This window comes from Anolis sagrei, chromosome 4, assembly GCF_037176765.1.
Source record: "Anolis sagrei isolate rAnoSag1 chromosome 4, rAnoSag1.mat, whole genome shotgun sequence".
NCBI classification, from domain to species: Eukaryota; Metazoa; Chordata; class Lepidosauria; order Squamata; family Dactyloidae; genus Anolis; species Anolis sagrei.
The window spans coordinates 120,156,838-120,176,757 of NC_090024.1; the positions used below are offsets into that span (position 1 = coordinate 120,156,838).

Here is a 19,920-nt window from a genome sequence, read left to right on the forward strand (position 1 = left end):
TAAATATGTGAGAGGAAGTCACAGGGAGGAGGGAGCAAGCTGGTTTTCTGCTTCTCTGGAGACTGGGATGCGGAACAATGGCTTCAACAATGGGATGCGGAACAATGGCTCCTACAAGAAAGGAGATTCTATCTGAACATGAGGAAGTACTTCCTGACTGTGAGAGCCATTCAGCAATGGAACTCTCTGCCTCAGAGTGTGGAGGACGCTACCTCTCTGGAAGCTTTTAAACAGAGGCTGAATCGGTGCTTGGCCGCTGTGACGGTCTGGATGACCGTTGAAACTGAACTGATTCATCGCTGATCCCGGATCCCCAGGTTTCGGCTGTGACCAGGAGAGCATTCACACAATTAAAACTTGTGCGTCAGCTGCCTGTACCAAAGTCTGACTTGGCCACGGTGATCCATGCTCTGGTTACATCCCGTATGGATTACGGCAACGCGCTCTACGTGGGGTTTCCTTTTAAGACTGTCCAGAAGCTTCCAATGGTCCAGTGTGCGGCAGCCAGGTTGCTAACAGGAGCAGTGCTCAGGGAGCACACAACTCCGCTGTTGCGTCAGCTTCACTGGCTGCCAGTTTGCTACTGGGCACAATTCAAAGTGCTGGCTTTAGCCTATAAAGCCCTAAACGGTTCTGGCCCAGCATATCTATCCAAACGCATCTTCCCTTATGAACCCGCCAGGAACTTGAGATCGTCGGAGGAGGCACTTCTCTCGATCTCACCTGCTTCACAAGCGCATCTGGCGGGGTTGAGAGATAGGGCGTTCTCTGTGGTGACCCCTCAGCTACCTAGGGATATTAGATTGGCCCCCTCCCTCCTGACCTTTCAACCCCCCCCCCCGAAAACTTGGTTTTTTGAGCAAACCTTTGGAACCTCAGTATAACTTAGACAAACTGGAATTGGAAAATGACCTAGGAACGGTTAAGATGATGGAACAAATGACTGAACATGAAGACATAGTTTTAAATTTTTATTGTTCGCTGTTTTTGTGGTTTAAATACTTTGTGATGTTTTTACTTTTGTTAATGTACAAGGGGTATTTTTAAAGTAAGGTCCGTTTTGTTGTAGACACTAGTAGTTTGCACGCGTACCGCAACGAGCGCGTGCGTCGTGTACCGGCATGCCTCGGGAACAACTGTGCTCAGTTTCTGTAGCTAACCTGTACAGTTCTGTTCTGTGCTTTAAAAATGTTTGAGACTATCAACTCACCCTCCGCATGTGAGGTTTGCTCAGTGATACGGTTTTTGTCAGCAAGGAACCTGCCTGCTGCAGAAATTCATCGACAGATTTGTGAAGTGCACGGTGATACTGTTATGAGTGAAATCAAAGTGCGTAAGTGGGTACGACAATTCAAACATTTTTATTATTGTTATTGTGAAGCTCCTGTTCTCACGAATCCTCACTTCAACTGAAGCCACCAAATCGTCTGTAATCAAAGAAGGGAGACTGGAGCGGTCTTCATCATGGACGTTGTCATGGCCATCCTTGAATTGTCGTACCCACTTACGCACTTTGCTTTCACTCATAACAGTATCACCGTACACTTCACAAATCTGTCGATGAATTTCTGCAGCTGCATGCGCTTGTTGCGGTATGCGCGTGAACTACTAGTGTCTACAACAAAACGGACCTTACTTAAAAAATACCCCTCGTATGTATTTTATATATGGCATTGAATTGTGCCGACTTGTTCGCGTTTTGTGCAGTCTACAGAAGGTTCTTATGAGGATATTTTAGTCTAAGCCTTTCTGATCCTCCCTTGTTCAAATAAATGTTTTTTGAAAACCAAGGAATTGTATCTCCAAATCCAGACACATAGTTCTTTGTAGAACCACTACTCCTCTCTCATGCACACTAAAAGACCCAGAATGCTATTCTGACGAATTAGAAATGGCTTGAACATCAGTTTTTTGAAAAAGGGATGCAAAGCAGTCTGTATAAAATGGTTCTCTGCTCATCTTCCTCATCTTGCTGGGCACATGTCACTCAAATGCAAAATTCAAAAGAAAAATACATGGAAAATCCTGGTTTGCACTAGTTTTTAGTATCATTGCATATATTTTGCATAGCATGGCTGCACCTTTTGTGAAATTATTTTACATTTTCATATTTTATTAAGTATTTATTCAGGATCCAGAAATAAGATAATTGCAATACAAATATTACCATGTGAAATACAGTTCCAGAATATAAACAATATAAACTTTGATTCTTTATAAAATTGACCAGTTCTCTGCTTTTGTATGCACAAATTAAACTACTAGACAAATAAAAATGAATATTGTTTGTGCTTTTGAACAAAAAAAGTGGTGTCACCTTTTTCCCCTCAGAAACCATTTTCAAAATTGCAAAAGTGTAACATCAATTGCATTTATTCTCCTCTCTTGTTTTTAAAACATGTTCTAATTCACACCAACATAAACCCAGTTAATCAATATGATTTGGCTTTTATTAATCCCTTAGTATAAGATGTGAATTTAAGCATAGCTATTAAAGAAAATAAGCAATTGCAATGGGCTCTTTCTTGCGATTTTTGCATATTTAGATAATTAAAAACGAAACAGTTCACAATATAATGCAGCAGCCATTATTTGAGTAAGCAATTATTTGATATTTACTGCAAATAGTATCATATACAAATGTAGATTGGCTTCTACTAGGTTACTATAGAAACCGTTTTTACAAATTGTGGTAAAGATTATTTTTATATGAAACTAGCTCACCCTCCATTATCTCATTCTGGGCAATGGCAGAAGGGAACTGGAAATATAGTATCCATTGAACATTCAAGAGGCTAGCTTAAGGTGGGTAATAGAAGTAGGTCAATTAGGTCAAGTAGATCAAGAAGTAGGTCAAGAAGGGTCAATTTTCTGCCCCTTATTCTGGTTTTGGAAAAACATGTCCCTAAACTGTGATTGAGGGAGACTTCCAAACAAGGCACTTTACTCTTTTGGGAGCCAAAAAAACCCCCTGTTGTCTGGGGAGTCTGAAGGGGTCAGAGACCAAAAGGGAGGGAGGGCGAGAGATTTGTGAGGCAGGTAGGCATAAGAAGTCATTTGACCACCAGTCGGGCCTAGATCCAAAAGTAAAGCTATGGGTGCTGCAGGAATAATGAAGTTTGATACCTCTTGTCCAAGAAAAATGCTTCAAAAGGAAACTCCAACATGAAGCTGCAGAACTGAAACATATAGGAAATTGTGTGAAACTTTCATTTTCCTTCTCCAAACTTCTTGGGGATTGTTGGTCATTAGTGAAAGCAATGGCCATTGTATTTCTTATCAGTGGAAATGAGTCAGGAGAAGTATTGTATTCACTTTGGATTGATCTGGGTTTCACATACATTTTATTCCATGACATCATATGTGACCAAGGTAGGACTATGCATAACCTGTCTTGGTTGCTGACCATTTTGTCTTACTAGAAATGTCAGTACTGTTCCATTATCTGGGTGGACTCTCAAAAGGGGGAGAGTTGAAACCATTTCCCCCATTTTGGGGGGTTATTCCCCCTCCTTCCTTTTCCATTTCACAAAGGAGGTTTGTTTCCATGATGGCAACATGGGTGGGGTGAATAACAGGAAAACAGGGGGAAATTGTTTTCATCCTTCAACCACCCTCCCCCTGACTATCCTTCTCTATCTAATGCTTGTAGTGTCCTCCACCAGGATAATGGAACAGTACTGTGAAATGTCTTATTTTTGTACTTGTGGTATTTTCCACTTTGTACACGCGAAGAAGGGCTTTCTAGAACTAGCACATCACTAGAGGTGGGCAAGACATATACTTCGGCCACATTACTTTCAAAGGCCCAAACTTTCGACTAATCAGAAAAAGACAAACAATGCACTTGTTGCAACCATAGCACACAGTCAAATGACAAATAAAGTACAATAGAAGGGGAAACAATGTTACACGAGACAGGTGGCACGTAGGAATTATTTTGGGGAAGAATGGGTTCCTGCATTCTGAAGTTTGTTTTGCAATGAGACTATATCTGAAAACAAATATGAAAAAGTCAGAGAACTGACTGCCTTAGGGATATTTAGATTCCTTTGAAAACCTTTTTAGATTCAGATTTTTAAAGTTTTAGCCCCTTTATCAACCAAGGCACCAATAGGATAAAAAAATCAACAAGATAAAACTGACATTTAAAAAATAAACAAACATATAACATTTCCAATGTTACTAATGTCAAGAATTAATAAAGCATTTCGTTAGGAGACTATAACATGGTGCGGATGACTTTTTGGATGTAGTACATTTGTGCAGTAACATATATTATCCTGATATGCTAAGGCTGTGATATTCACATCTCAACATTCTTTAAATGAAGTTTACAGCATTAACAACTACATTTTCTCTACATATAACATATGAGAATGGAATGAAAAATTAGGGTGTTGAATTTAAATGTTTATGAAACACAGGAAGTCTTTTTATACATTATTGCATTTCTAAATTGCTTAAAATAGGAAATTGATATATTTCTTCAAAAAGAGGGAAAGAGATGGAACTGGAATAACTGATAACTTTGGTTCTATAATGTTTTATTCCCAAGCAGCAATTTTCCTCAGAATAAAATCTGTTTGACCAATCCAGCTACATCTGCTTCTAAGAAACAGAATCTTTAGTGTTTGAGTTCATGTGTGGTTATTGCTCTGTGGCTTGTTGAAGTACCTCCTTGCTTCAACACTACTGAGGGATACTGAGCAACGCGATGGGTTCTGTCTTCTGTACTCAATGCTGTCTGCTATTGCTTCCTTGATTATCTGCAAGGAGAAAGAAAAGAATGCATTAATTGTAGTACTAGGAATGCAGTGAAGCTATGACTTCCTGCTGTCCTCAAGCACCACCAGACTTTAAGTGGAAATGAAGTGGCTGTCTACAAAGACTGCTTTTATAAACTTGTATATACCACGAAGAAAGGAAATACTCTGAAGGAAGCTGCTGCTGTCATCTTAAATTCAGAAAACATTAAAAAAAAACCATGACATTCTTGAAATAACAAAAGGATTTCCACATTTCCTGTACAGTTAAATTAACAAAAGTATCCCAACACAATTCCTACACACACCATCAAACCCAGCCTAAAGAATTGTGCAATGATAGTGCTTTAATTTCTAGATAGTGATTAGAATTACAGCACCCCACCCCATATCCAAGGGATGTGTGACAACAGATGGCATTAAATTAGCTTACTTCCAGTTCCGTCGTGCATTGGAGGACCTAGAGCAGTGGTTCTCAACCTGTGGGTCCCCAGGTGTTTTGGCCTACAATTCCCAGAAATCCCGGTCAGCTTACCAGTTGTTAGGATTTCTGGGAGTTGAAGGCCAAAACATCTGGGGACCCACATGTTGAGTACCACTGATCTAGAGAATCATATTTTCTCTAGGTCAAAATCATATTTTCCTAGGCATGTATAAGTGAAACTGCAGATATGAGTTCCATAATTATTTATTTATTTATTTACTATATTTGTATACCGCTCTTCTCAGCCCTCGGGCGACTCAGAGTGGTTAACAATAGCAAAATTCAATGCTCAAAAACATCATAAAACAGTAAAAAACAATTAAAACAGTAGCATAATAAACATTCAATATAAACCAATAAAACATCTCATTAGCGTCTCATAGTTAAAATCAAGATCCAGTCTCATCATCCAATTGTTCCATATTCCTGCCTATTTAAATGCCTGCTCGAACAACCAGGTCTTCACTTTCCTCCGTAATGTCAAAAGGGAGGGGGCTGATCTAATATCTGTAGGAAAGGCATTCCACAGCTGAGAGGCCACCACTGAGAAGGCCCTGTCTCTCATCCCCGCCAAACGTATTTGTGATGCAGGCGGGACAGAAAGCAGGGCCTCCCTAGACGATCTTAACATCCTAGCTGGTTCTCACAACAGGAGCGACTCCTGATACGACAAACAAACAAGCTGGTTCATACCGTTGCAGTAGTCTATATTATAGTGGAGTCTCACTGTATATTTATCTACACAAATTGACCATCCCTCACAGGCAATGAAATTGTTAGATAAGAGAAAATACAAGTTCATTGAGTTAATGAATGTATAATAACACCACTGACATCTATATGACTGGTCTTTCTTGTGAATGCAGTTGAAGGGGGAGACAGGGGCATATATAGACATGCACACATCTCAATGCACAGGAATGGAGAGTTTTTAACCTGCATTAAATCCCTCCTGCAGCCTTCTACCCTATAGTAGATAGAGTAGAAGATAATAATCTATCCCAACAGGAAAAGAGAAATCTTGGAAGCTGTATTAATAGGGGATAGGAGAGATGGCAGTATCTTCTATTCCACAACAATCTGTTTTCCTGTTTCAAGGAAAACAGCAATCACAGCATGGGTTATTGGAAATTGGTAGAAATTTTCACAATTTCAATTGCCCTGGTGGGTTCCACTGTGAGACTGGAAATTTCCCTCTGTTGTCCCCATGGTTCCTTCTCAGTCAACCTTTATTATTGACTAGAGGTGTCCAGGTTATTTGAGAAAAGCATCGTTTGGCTGTGCTCCAAGTGTAGCCTAGGTGTCAGCTGGGTACAGTAGTTGCAGGTGAACTACAGCTTCCATATGGGAGTCCCATTGTCCATCCTACTTCAAACTGCACAAGGATACAGAATGGGTAATGGGGGCTCTGGATGGCAAGTTTGGTCTTGATCAGTCATTGGTATGTGACACAGTGGCCTGAGGAAGCAAGTGAAGGTACTGGAAGTCCCATGTCAGTCCGGAACCCGCACCAGGATGCAGAGGCTCTGTGTGCAAAGTTTGGTGTGGGTCTCAGTGGTCTCAGGAAGTGAATGAAGGTACTGCAAGTGCCATCATCCATGGTCCATTCTCCTCCAAATTGCACCGGGATGTAGAATTGGACATGACGGCTCTTTGTGCCAAGTTTGGTCTTGATCAGTCATTGGTGCGGGTCTCAGTGGTCCCAGGAAGTAAGTGAAGGTACTGCAAGTCCCATCACCCATGGTCCATCATCCAACAAACCACACCAGCATGTAGAGTACATCATGGGGGTCTGCCTACCAAGTTTGGTCCAAGTCTGTGATTTGTGAATACCAAGTTCAATCTCAAGAAGTCATTGATGTGGGTAGGAATGGTCTCAAGAAATAAGTGAAGATACTGCAGTTCCCATAGTCGAAAGTCTCCCAAACTGCACCAGGATGTAAAGTGGACTGTGTGTACCAAGTTCGATCTTGATCCATCATTGGTGAGGGTTGCAGTGATCTCAGAAAGTGAGTGAAGGTATTGCAAGTCCCAGCATCCATGGTCAATCCTCGTAACTGTACCAGGATGTAGAGTGGGTCATGGGGGCTCTGTGTGCAAAGTTTGGTCTTTATTGGTAATTAGATGAGTGTTGCTGTGGTCTCAGGAAGCAAGTGAAGGTGCCATCATCCATGGTCCATCCTCCTTCAAACCATAACAGGGTGTTGAGTGGGTCATTGTGGCTCGGTGTGTCAGGTTTGGTCTTGATCAGTCATTGGATGGGGATTGAAGTGGTCTCAGGAAGTGAGTGAAGGTACTTCAAGTGCCATCATCCATAGTCTGTCCTCACCCAAACCACACAAGGATGTAAAGTGGGTCATCAGGGGTCTGTGTGCCAATTTTGATCCAGGTCTGTGATTGGTGGGGGTCGCTGTGGTCTGTGGAAAGTGAATCAAGTGAAGGTACTGCAAATCCCATGGTCCACCTTCCCCCAAACCAGAGCAGGATGTAAAGTGGGTCATGTGGGCCCTCTGTGCAAAGTTTGGTCCTGATCTGTCATTGTTTGGGACCACAGTGGTCTGTGGGTGTTGAAGCATTTGGAAGTACTACAAATCCCATTATCGGTGGTCCTTCCTCCCCCAAACTGCACAAGGATGTAAAGTTGGCCATGAAGGCCCTGTGTGCTAAATCTGTTCTTGATCCATCATTCTTGTGGGTCACAATGTTTTCAGGAAGTTTGTTAAGGTACTGCAAGTACCTTAACAAACTGTGTGTACCAAGTTCGATCTTGATCCGTCATTCATTGGTGAGGGTTGCTCACCATTGTTCATCCTCCCCCAAACCAGATAAAAAGTGGGTCTTGGTCCAGTTCTGTCATTGTTTGGTCCTGTTCTGTCATTGTTGGGGGCCACAGCATTTTAAAGTACTACAAATCCCACAATCCATGGTCCACCTCCACCAAACCACACCAGGATGTAAAGTGGGTCATGGGGGTTATGTGAGCCAAATTTGGTCCAGGTCCGTCACTTGTTCACATCACAGTGGTCTGTGAAAGCGGCAGCCAATCAGAACGCTGCCACATACATACACCACACTCCCTCCCGCTGCATACAAACATTGGCTTTTATTATATACATAGATATAGAGTAGCTTGAGGACCCGGCGGTGCCCGGGTTATTTGAGAAAGGCATTGTGTGCCAGGGTTGGTCTTTATCGGTTATTTATGTGGCTCGCAGCGCTCTCAGGAAGTTAGTCAAGGTACTGCGAGTTCCATCGTCCATGATTCCTCCAAACTGTGCCAAGTGGTCATGTGGGCTCTGTGTGCCAAGTTTGGTCTTGATCAGTCTTTGGATGAGGGTTGCGGTGCTCTCCAGAAGTGAGTGAAGGTACTGCAAGTCCCATCATCTGTGGTCCGTCCTCCCAGAAACCGCACCAGGATGTAAAGTGGGTCATGGGAGCTCTGTGTGACAAGTTTGGTCTTGATCGGTCATTGGATGAGGGTGGCAGTGCTCTCAGGATGTGAATGAAGGTACTGCATCATCCATGGTCTGTCCCCCTTCAAATGGCACCAAAATGTAGAGTGGGTCATGGGGGCTCTGTGTGTCAAGTTTGGTCTTTATCAGTCACTGGATGAGGGTTGCAGTGGTCTCAGGATGTGAGTGAAGGCCCAGCACCAGCAGGTCCGCCAAATCCGGAAGAAAATGGTGGAAATCATGACATGAGAAGTACAAACATCCCCAAACCGCACCAGGGGGCTCTGTGTGACAAGTTTGGTCCTGTTCTGTCATGGTTGAGGGCCACAGTTTGGGAACCGAACAGCTGGGAACCGAACAGTTTGAAACTACTGCATATCCCATCATCCGCTGTCCATCCTCCCCAAACCACACCAGGACATAAAGGGGGTCATGGGGGTTATGTGTGCCAAGTTTGGTCCAGGTCCGTCGCTCAAGCCTGTAGAATTGGGAGCCAATCAGAAAGCTGCCACATACACACGTCTGCCCTCCACATACATGCATACATACGAATATGCACTTTTATTATAGATATAGATATGTGGACATAGATTTGTTACAGAGAGTGCACTCTGGAGTTCTAGCATGGTTTATAGTGACTCTGATTTTTGAAAAACATTGTTTATTTTATTGTCGAAGGCTTTCATGGCCGGAATCACTGGTTTGTTGTAGGTTTTTCCGGGCTATATGGCCATGTTCAGGAGAAAAATTGCCTCCAGAACATGGCCTTATAGCCCGGAAAAACCTACAACAACCCATTGTTTATTTTACTTTGAACCACTGTAAATAATCCCAGCTTCTTTTTCTCCAGAATATACAATTGAGAAAGACATTCAGATCTAGGAGGAGGAGACTTTTATTATATTATTCTCATGAGTTAATATAATAATGCTTGATGTGCAAGCAGATTATAGTCAGTTTGACCCAGTTCTGTATTTCCTTCTGCTCAACTTTTGGGTTGGTTTCTAGCTTCTTTTCAAAGTACTTTCAATGTAATGAGAATGTATTTATAGTCAATCCCAGCCAGGATGCCCAATGATAGGTGACGAAGAAAGAACCATAACCATAATGTAAGGTATGTACATTAAAGTATAGATGTTTAGTGGAAAACCACCTTTGACCTTGACTACAGAAAACCTTTGAAAGTCATAGTTTCACCACAAGACAACAAGTCATAGAATCATAGAATCATAGAGTTGGAAGAGACTTCATGGGCCATCTAGTCCAACCCCCTGCCAAGAAGCAGGAATATTGTATTCAAATCACCCCTGACAGATGGCCATCCAGCTTCTGTTTAAAAGCTTCCACACTCTGGGGCAGAGAGTTCCACTGCTGAACGGCTCTTACAGTCAGGAAGTTCTTCCTCATGTTCAGATGGAATCTCCTCTCTTGTAGTTTGAAGCCATTGTTCTGCGCCCTAGTCTCCAAGGAAGCAGAAAACAAGCTTGCTCCCTCCTCCCTGTGGCTTCCTGTCACATATTTATACATGGCTATCATATCACCTCTCAGCCTTCTCTTCTTCAGGCTAAAAATGCCCAGCTCCTTAAGCCGCTCCTCATAGGGCTTGTTCTCCAGACCCTTGATCATTTTAGTCGCCCTCCTCTGGACACATTCCAGCTTGTCAATATTGCTCTTGAATTGTGGTAACCAAATCAGAAAAGAGGGGTAACATTACTTCCCTGGACCTAGACACTATGCTCCTATTGATGCAGGCCAAAATCCCATTGGCTTTTTTTGCCGCCACATCACATTGTTGGCTCATGTTTAACTTGTTGTCCATATGAGGACTCCGAGATCTTTTTCACACGTACTGCTCTCAAGCCAGGCGTCCCCCATTCTGTATCTTTGCATTTCGTTTTTTCTCCCAACGTGGAGTATCTTGCATTTGTCCCTGTTGAACTTCATTTTGTTAGTTTTGGCCCATCTCTCTAATCTGTCAAGATCGTTTTGAATTCTGCTCCTGTCCTCTGGAGTATTGGCTATCACTCCCAATTTGGTGTCGTCTGCAAACTTGATGATCCTGCCTTCTAGCCCTTCATCTAAATCATTAATAAAGATGTTGAACAGGATCGGGCCCAGGACGGAATCCTGCAGCACTCCGCTCGTCACTTCCTTCCAGGATGAAGAGGAAGCATTGGTGAGAATTACCCTCTGGGTTCATCCATTTAACCAATTACAGATCCACCTCACTGTAGTTTTGCCTAGCCCACATTGGACTAGTTTCCTTGCCAGAAGGTCATGGGGGACCTTGTCGAAGGCCTTACTGAAATCCAGGTACATCCACGGCATTTTCCGCATCTACCCAGCTTGTAACTCTATCAAAAAAAGAGATCAGATTAGTCTGGCATGACTTGTTTTTAGCGATGACCACATTTGTTTCTAAGTGTTTGCAGACCACTTCCTTAATAATCTTTTCCAGAATTTTGCCTGGTATCGACGTGAGGCTGACTGGACGGTAGTTGTTTGGGTCATCCTTTTTGCCCTTCTTGAAGATTGGCCCTCCTCCAATCTGCTGGAACTTCTCCTGTTCTCCAAGAACTCTCAAAGATGGTTGCCAATGGAACTTCCGCTAGTTCCTTCAATACTCTTGGGTGTAGTTGATCTGGCCCTGGGGACGAACTCATTTAGAGCGGCCAGGTATTCCTGGATGACTTGTTTCCCAATTTGGGGTTGGATATCCTCTAATCCCTCATCCACTCCATCTTGCTGAGGTTGAAGATGACTTTCTTTTTGTGAGAAGACCGAGGCAAAGAAGGCATTAAGTAGTTCTGCCTTTTCCCTACCCCCTGTCAGCATTGCCCCATCTTCTCCTCGAAGAGGCCCTATCGCCTCCTTGTTTTTTCTTTTTCTACTGACATAAGAAAAGAAGCCCTTTTTATTGTTTTTCAGGTCCCTGGCAAGCCTGAGCTCCGCATTTGTTAGGATGAGATCAAGAGTAGCCAATCCCCTTGTTACCTCTTCTACCTTCTGGACCATGAAATTGTCTGCAAGGCAATCGAGGAATTTGTTGGACTTTGTACTCTTGGCCGAGTTCGTTTTCCAGCAAATATCGGGATAGTTGAAATCGCCCATGACTACTACATCTCTTCTCTGTGCCTGTTTGGTCAACTGTTGGCAGAAGACTTCATCAAGTTCTTCCTCCTGGCTTGGAGGTTTGTAGTAGACGCCTACAGCAAGATCTTTTTGAGTCCCAGTTCCCTTGATTCTTATCCAGATGCTTTCAAGCTGGTTTCCCGGATTGCTGTCTTGCATCTCTACTGCAGCATAAGAGTTTTTGACATATAAGGCTACTCTGCCTCCTCTCCCCTTTGTCCGATTACTATGAAAGAGGTTATAGCCCCCGATGTCTACATTCCAGCGATAGGAGTCATCCCACCAGGTTTCAGTGATGCCTATGATATCATATTTGTGATGTTGTGCTAAAAGTTGGAGTTCATCATGTTTATTTCCCATGCTCTGTGCATTAGTGTAAAGACATGTGAGCTCGTGAGCTGTTTAATTGGGAGTATTGTGCTTTCAGTACTTGGTCCTTGTTGTGTTTGTGCAGCCCTCTGTTTAGCCTTCTGTCACATTCCTTATTAAAATCTGATCATCCCAATTTAATTGGGATTTATTTTATGTGTTCAGAAGATACTATTTATTTATTTATTTCACATATTTATATCCTGTCCTTCTCACCCTCAAGGTCGGGGGGACACAGGGCAGCTTATAGCAGACAATCATTTGATGCCATCAAACAAAGTCATAAATAACAATTACAGTTAAAACAGCAATTAAAACATTAATTATTAAACATTCATTTAAAATCAATCATAGTCCAGGTTAAACCATTGTCAGTCACATAGTTAGTCTCAGTCTTGATTACTGCATCTATTTATATCTACAACTTCTTTTTGTTTTCAGAAAATACAATTGATACTAAGACTTCACATGAAAATATTATCAATTCACCCTTGAAATGCTTGTTTTCTTTTTGCAGTAAATATTAAGATGGTGCTTTCTTCTCTTTTCCCCCCACTTTGCACACACTGGAAATTAGTTTGAAGTAGAGAATGAAACTTAGTAGATTGCAGGATGGGACCAGAGATTAACCACCTCTACATCTGCAGCAAAAATCTTTGTTTAATGAAATTGCTAGCAGAAGGATAAAGCTTCTGATCTATTGCTTATTGCAGCTCATAATTGTGATGTTACCAAGAATGTTTATGTAGTGAATCATTTCCTTTGGCATTAGAAGTACACTTACTTTAATATTAAACCTATGCCCACAGGAGTCCAGCCTCCTTATGGGGGAGTTAAGATTGGATAAGAATAGATGATCTGAAAAAGTTACTTTTTTGGATCAAAACTCTGCAGCAAGTATGGCGGTTTAGGAACCCCATCACAATACATACAGTAGCTTTCTGGAGGGAATGTCATTGTAGAATAATAATGGTGAAGAAGGGATACAGCACTAATACCACAGAGCAAGGCACAGGGACCACTTGACTAGGAACCATTCTCCAACATTAGTACCAAAAGGGTTACGGATTAGTTTTTGGTCAACTTTAGATTTGGTTTGGTTATTTGGGGTGCCCACAGGAGTAAGGGGCAAAGAAGGGTGTGGGTGGGTTTTGAGGCAGCCTTTGAAGGGGATGGCTTGGGCTAAATCCTGAGGGGAAAGGCCCACAGAGGAGCCCCACTCCACTTGTGGGGCTTTCCTTCAACTTCCACCTCAAAACCCCTCCTCCTTTAACCCAAGTTAATTCTCAAACCAGGGGAAAGATGTTATGCTCCTCTCTTGGCATCTCCCAAGAATAACTGGGTGGCAAGGGCTGCCACCTGGCCTCCTTGGCGAGTCCTGCCTTCCTTCTTCCGCAGCAGCTGCCTCCCTCCCTGCCTCATTCACGGCTGCTCATGTGTGCCTCTCAGTGGGGAAATACCGCTACTGCCAAGCCAACCGGGAAACAACTTCTGGCTGGAAACAGAGCGAGGGAAGGTAGAAATAAAATAAAATAAAATAAAATAAAGAGGAAGAAAGTTCGTGGCCTGGATTTTCGTTCTGGCGGCCCACTGCTGGTCCGCGGCCCACAGGTTGAGAACCACTGGTATAACACAACTGAATAAAAAGTCAAAACAATATTCTAAACACACATACATCTTGTAGAGCAAAATAATCAGTGCATGTCCACTGAGAAACAATCAATGATTTTCCATCCTTAAAACGTATTTACGTTTTAAGGACAGAAAATCATTGATTGTTTCTCAGTTAAAGAATTATTTCCCAACACTTTGGGAAAAATGACACAGAAATGAGAATTGGGTCTAATTCTGGCATTTACAAGTTTTGGGACAATTGTTCTGAGAAAAAACATACACGCGTGGTTTTTTTTTATTTGTACCTTGAATGTTGAGAGATCCTTTCTAATCAAAGATGTGAATAGTAACAATATTTTTCACTTAAACTATCACCACCAAAGATAGCTTTGAGCCTGTCAAGACTCTCTAAGTGTATTAATTTACATTTTTGTCATTAATCCCCTTTTCCTGTCAGACTGAAAATAGTTTCAACGCTATGTCTAGCTAGAAGGAGCTTCTACATAGGTGCTGAGGTTCTCAAATTCCCAAGCTGAACAACCAACCTCAAAGAAAGAAAGGTACTTGTTCTTATTCAAACCCTAAAATTATCTCTCCCTGCTCATCTGCCTTTCTAGTCTGTTGAAGAAATAAACAAACCATAGCTTATGCTTCAGCATCACTTCTTGGGATCCTATCATGGGATATTTAATGTTTGTTTTCCCATCAGATTATCCTTATGTGGAAAAAAGAGCTCCATGCTGCGTGTGTTTTCTGTTTGACTATATGACCATTAAGGAAGCCACTGCTCAGTGAAAGAAGGGAAAATGTGACATAAAAACCCAAGTCTTCACAAAGGAAAAAGTATTACACAACAAACAAATGGGGGGATTTGTTCTACCTATTTTCTCTTTCAAAATATACTTTTTTCCTTCCTCATTTCAAATTGGCCCTGTGGAGCAGATATTATTCCCTTCACCCCAAGGATGAGGAATGAGTCACTTTTGGACTGAAAATCTTATGATGCCTATCCAGTGAATTATGTTGGAACTGGCAGTTATCCTATTGCCTAGTAGGCTTGTGCAATTCAGTTGGAGGGCCTTCCGTTTTTGGAATCCAAATTTTGTTGGGTACCCAGATCAGTTTTTGGGAGCCTCCCGAAAATTGGCTAATCTGTTTTTGGCTAAGCAGCTGAAAAATCTGATAAGTTCTGGCCTATTGGCAGCAATGGGGAATGTAGGGGTTCAGCCTGTGATTGTTTGTTTGCCACAGGAGAATTATCATGACCAGGACCCTTCAGAGGTTCCCATGTTTGACTTTAATGATCAGGTTTCTGTTGATTCTCAGGGGTTTGTGAATGCAGATGATGGCCTAGAAAATGCCGTTAGCCAGAGTGAAACTGAGGAGGATTCTGGGATTGCTGGTTCCCAAGGCAAAGATGTCTTGAGACAGTCTGATGTGAAACAGGCTGAAGCCAAACAGTCAAGGTTAGATAGTGCGAAAGAATGTGCTAATAAGCAAACCGGAGGAGGCAATCTTTGATCGTAGAGGGCAAATCTATCATGATCATCCCCTGGACTTGGGAGGAGGCGTTCAGCAAGATTAAGAGAAAGAAGGGGTTCGAGAGAGGTTTCCCAAGGGAATCGGAATGCTTTTGTCATGGCGTTTTGAATAAATATAGGGCCTGTATATGCTTGCTCTTCAGTGAGTCCAACATTCAGCTTCCATTCCCGCTTCATGCCTTTGTTTCATGCGGAGACTCATGTAATACCTTGCTTCTGATTCATGTTCATGCTGAGACTTTTGTAAGCTTTGTATCTTGATTTCAAGCTGCTTTTGGTGCTGTTCAAGTTTGCTCTAGATTCTTCAAGGGACTACCTTTTGGACTTAATAACACTAATAACACTTTATTTATATTCTGCCCTTCTCACCCTGCAGGGACTCAGGGTGGGTCACAGAACACATACACGGCAAACATTCAATGCCGCTTTTGTATAGACAATACACAGACAGACAGAACAGAAAGGAGATGTTGTTGACTCAGTGTCCAGCTGTTTTTTGTGGGTGATTTTGGTGCCAAAGAAGGTGAGTCCAGCCACAGGTGGTGCTGTTGCTCCATTCTCTATGACGAAGAGCTGTCAGGACTTCCTCTTTCCTTTTTGATCACCCAGCATTTTCTGATCTTTCTTTATGGTGTCATAAAACACCTCCCCCGCTTTTAGTGGTACCTAATTGCTCTAATTACAGCTAAACCTCTTTTTGGACTGCATAGGTAAACAGTAAGCAGGGCTGACAGTCGACCGCTCATGCTGACCCAGGGCTTCGAACTTGCAACCTTTGGTTGACAGATCTTCTAGTTGCTGGTGATTTATCAGCTATGCTAAACCTCCGGCCCAAGGACTATTAAGGACTATTTTTTCTTCGTGGTCTCTGTGAATGCACTCATGTGGAGTGTCTGTGCCTGCGCAGGCCCCAACAGAAACTTCTCTATTTTAAACTTTTCAAGTTTTGGCGGTAACCCCGCCCATATCGCCGACTTCTGCCGTCACTGCCAAGCCTTAATGGCACAATCTCGGAAAAAACGAATTCACCACTTGCAGTACTTGCTGTACCAGCAGCCTTGGCACCGGCACCATCGACGTCAACAGCTTGACCATCGACTTCGGCATCGGCATCGACTCCAAGACCTCAGCAGCGGCACTGACATTGGAGCCGGCTGATCTGCCCACACAACCCGCAACTCGCCAAGCAAAGGCGACTAAAGTAGCGCAAAAGAGGCTTCGAGCGACGATGTCGACGACGTCGAAGACTTCGAAGCCGGCTAAACAGACTATGAGACCTCTGAGACCGTACGTGTACGTCATGCTCTGTGGTGAGGTCGGCCCACTCCATGAGGTCGACGACTGCAACTCTGCCATCGTCGACGGCTGTGCGCATTGCCTTTCGAAAGGCTCAGGAGGAATCCCGTCGTGCCACGACCTCCTCCTCTTTGGTCCCTCCTACACTGGGCAAGTTGCTCTCAAAGTCGGCGTTGACTCAACCCCTGGCAAAAAAGAAAAAGACGATGCCTCAGCCCCCTTCTTCATCCTCTTCATCAAGAAGGGCGACAACAGCCTCATTGGCCACCTCATTTGCGAGGTCTTCGCCAATCCAATTGGTCCAGCCGGAGCCCCTTCAGCAACCGACACAGGAGAAACTGATGCTGACAGAGGTGCCCATAGAGTGGCCAGAATCGCCAGTTATCCCGATGGATACCTTGATAGAGGCACCCAACAGGCCCCTGGACTTACTGCCAGACAAGAGCTCTTTCCACCCAGGGTGATGCTGGAAAGAGGGAGAAAAATGGCCAGACTGGCACATGCTGCTCAGTCGTCAGCCTCCAAACAGCCTCCACCCCCATCTTCGCTTTGGCTCCCACCACCTCCTCCACCTCCACACAACCCTTCCTCATCCTCACCCCCTCCATCTGAAGAAGAGGAAGATGGAGAACTTGCTGCCTCGGTCCATTCGGGCCCGGTATCGAGAGGCCACAATGCCTACAAGGCTGACCCTCCGTCACCGACGGATAATGTCAGGGCCTTCGCTGACCAAATGGCCCACATGGCAGACACTTTGGGCCTGGAGGTTAAACACACATCCAAGGCAGTTACTGACCCAGTGATCAAGCGGGTCTAATCGGAGATGCCACCGGCCCCTCTGCTAACCTTCCTGCCATATCTCCTTGATGTGATCCAAGCCTCTTAGAAGACCCCGTCCTCCATCCCTCCTACCTCCAAGAAGATTGAGGCCTGGTACCGGACTGACGATGAGGGCCTGGAATGGCTGAAGAACCACCCCGACACAAATTCGGTGGTGGTGAAGGCAGCACAGGCATTTGGGAGGCAATCCTCGACTCCCTCAGACCAGGAGGGAAATAGATTCGACGCCGTTGGCCGAAAACTATATTCAGGTGCCCTCTTGTTAGCCAAGATGGTGAACTATGGCGCGTATCAACATGCGTATCAACAGATCCTGTGGGAAAAAGCCACGCCCTACTTCCAACAGATGTCGGAAGATCATACGGTTCTGACCACCCTGGCCCAGGAGGCGAACTCTTTGGTGCATCACCAGATACAAATCACCTCCAAATCACCTTCCCAGGAGATACGGCTGGGAAGGTGATTGCCCATGCGGTTGCTATCAGAAGACACGCCTGGCTCCGGTCTTCCGGCCTCTCGACATCGTCAAGGCAGGTCATTGAGGACTTGCCCTTTGACGCCCTTGGTCTTTCCAATGCCGGGACCACCGATAAACTGAAGGCAAACCAGGACTTTAAAATACTGGCAGCCAAGTGCGGTATCGAGAACCAATCCCAATCCCAAAGAACAAGGTGGTTCCAATATTCGAGGCGACAGAATGGAGCTCCATACCGGCAATTTCAGTATTATCAGACTGTTCACCCCCTGCAAGCCACAACAGCCCCAGCAGCGTTGCTCACAACCGCAGCAGCAACGCTTAAGACCCCGCCAGACATCGGGCGGAAACTATCCTAGACGCCATGTTTGACGTTCTCTTGGACGATACCGTCTCCTTATCCGGTACCGATGCTGTTCCCATGTCCCTCCTTTCACACCCTGCCCTCGAGCTTCAACCTTGACAACCACCATTCAGTGACCGCCTTGTGAACTTCATCGATGCATTGCAAAGTATCACCTCAGATATGTGGGTGCTAAGGATTGTGGAGGATGGTTATGCATTGGAGTTCGAAGAACTTCCCCCAACAGGACAGATTGTCGAAACCGAACCCTCCTCTCCAATCCTATCGGAGGTTGACGCCCTTCTTCTAAAAGGGGCAATTTCTCCCCTACCAGAATGCTACAACGGGCAGGCCTTCTTCTCGAAATACTTCGTCGTCCCCAAGCCGGATGGTTTCCTCTGCCCAATCTTGGACTTGAGAGACCTCAACTCCTTCATCAAACCTCAGAAGTTCAGAATGGTGACAGTATCTTCCATACTCCCCCTCCTCAGACACGGGGATTTCTTCACGTCAATCGACTTCCGGGACGCTTATTTCCAACTGTCAATATGAAGGCACCACAGCCATTTTCTTGCGTTCTGGGTTGCAGGACAGATTTACTCCTTCAACGTGCTTCCGTTCGGGCTTGTAATGGCTCCAAGGACTTTCACAAAATGTATGTCTGTAGTGGCTGCATCTCTAAGAAAGGAATTTTTCCATATTTGGACGATTGGCTCCTGGCAGCACGCTCTCCAGCACTCCTGAAATCGCAAATTCAAAAGACGGTCTTCCTCCTCGGAGACCTTGGTGTCCAGCTGAACAAAGAAAAGTCGCACTTGACTCCAATGACATGCATAAAGTTCATCGGCGCCATGTTCGATTCGCTGACCCAGTCTGTGTACCTTCCCGAAGCAAGGTTCAGAGCCCTCCGTCTCAAAGCACTCCAAGGCATTCGGTCTCGGATGGTATCGACCAAGCAGATCCAAATCCTACTAGGCCACATGGCTTCTACAGTGATGGTAACCCCACTGGCAAGACTGCGGTTCCGACCTCTACAAAGGTGGTTCCTCGACCACTTCAACCCAATCAGAGACCACGCGTCAAAGCGCCTCACCATTCGCCATTCTTAGGGCGATGAACGGCCTTGGCAGAGGAATGATCAGCCAGCTTGGATTTCTTCTGCTTGCCAGGCTTGGTCGCCAAAGCTTCGCCATGCACCCCCGCCTCCAGCACTGCAGGTAAGTCTGACCCCGGGGGCTGGGGGCAGTTGGAGCAGAGGGGGGTTCTGATAACGCCCTCTTTGCAACCTTCGGTGGCGGTGGCAGGAGGACCTGTTCATAAAGAAGGGCTTTCAGGCAGATTTGCCTATGTTTGCGGGCTGGGGGGGGGGGAGAAAGACTGGCAAATAGAGCATGTGTGCGTTGCATGGCTCTCCCCCAGGCACAGGAGGCAAATGGGATGAGCATCCGTATCAGGGTAATTCCCCCCACATTGGGCACATGTCTTAAAGACGGCCGCCATTTTAATAGGGAGAAAGGAGAGATACAGGCCTGAGAGTAGTCAGAACGATCCGAGGTCAGTAGCGGGGGCAAACAGAGTCCAAATCAGTGGGCAAGAGTGGTCAATGTC

The 19,920-nt window shown here is 44.5% G+C and overlaps 1 protein-coding gene across 5 annotated transcripts in view; it reads right to left on the reverse strand.

Annotated features, from left to right (window-relative positions):
- Nucleotides 1-2,357: 2,357 nt before the first annotated feature.
- Nucleotides 2,358-19,920, reverse strand: part of PLA2G4A (phospholipase A2 group IVA) — a 205,719-nt gene continuing 188,156 nt past the window's right edge. For all 5 annotated transcript variants that reach the window (XM_060774522.2, XM_060774519.2, XM_060774518.2 and 2 more), the window contains one exon: nucleotides 2,358-4,769. In XM_060774522.2, the coding sequence (XP_060630505.1) occupies nucleotides 4,641-4,769 (129 nt within the window). In that variant the 3' untranslated portion in view covers nucleotides 2,358-4,640. The remainder of the gene's footprint in view (nucleotides 4,770-19,920) is intronic.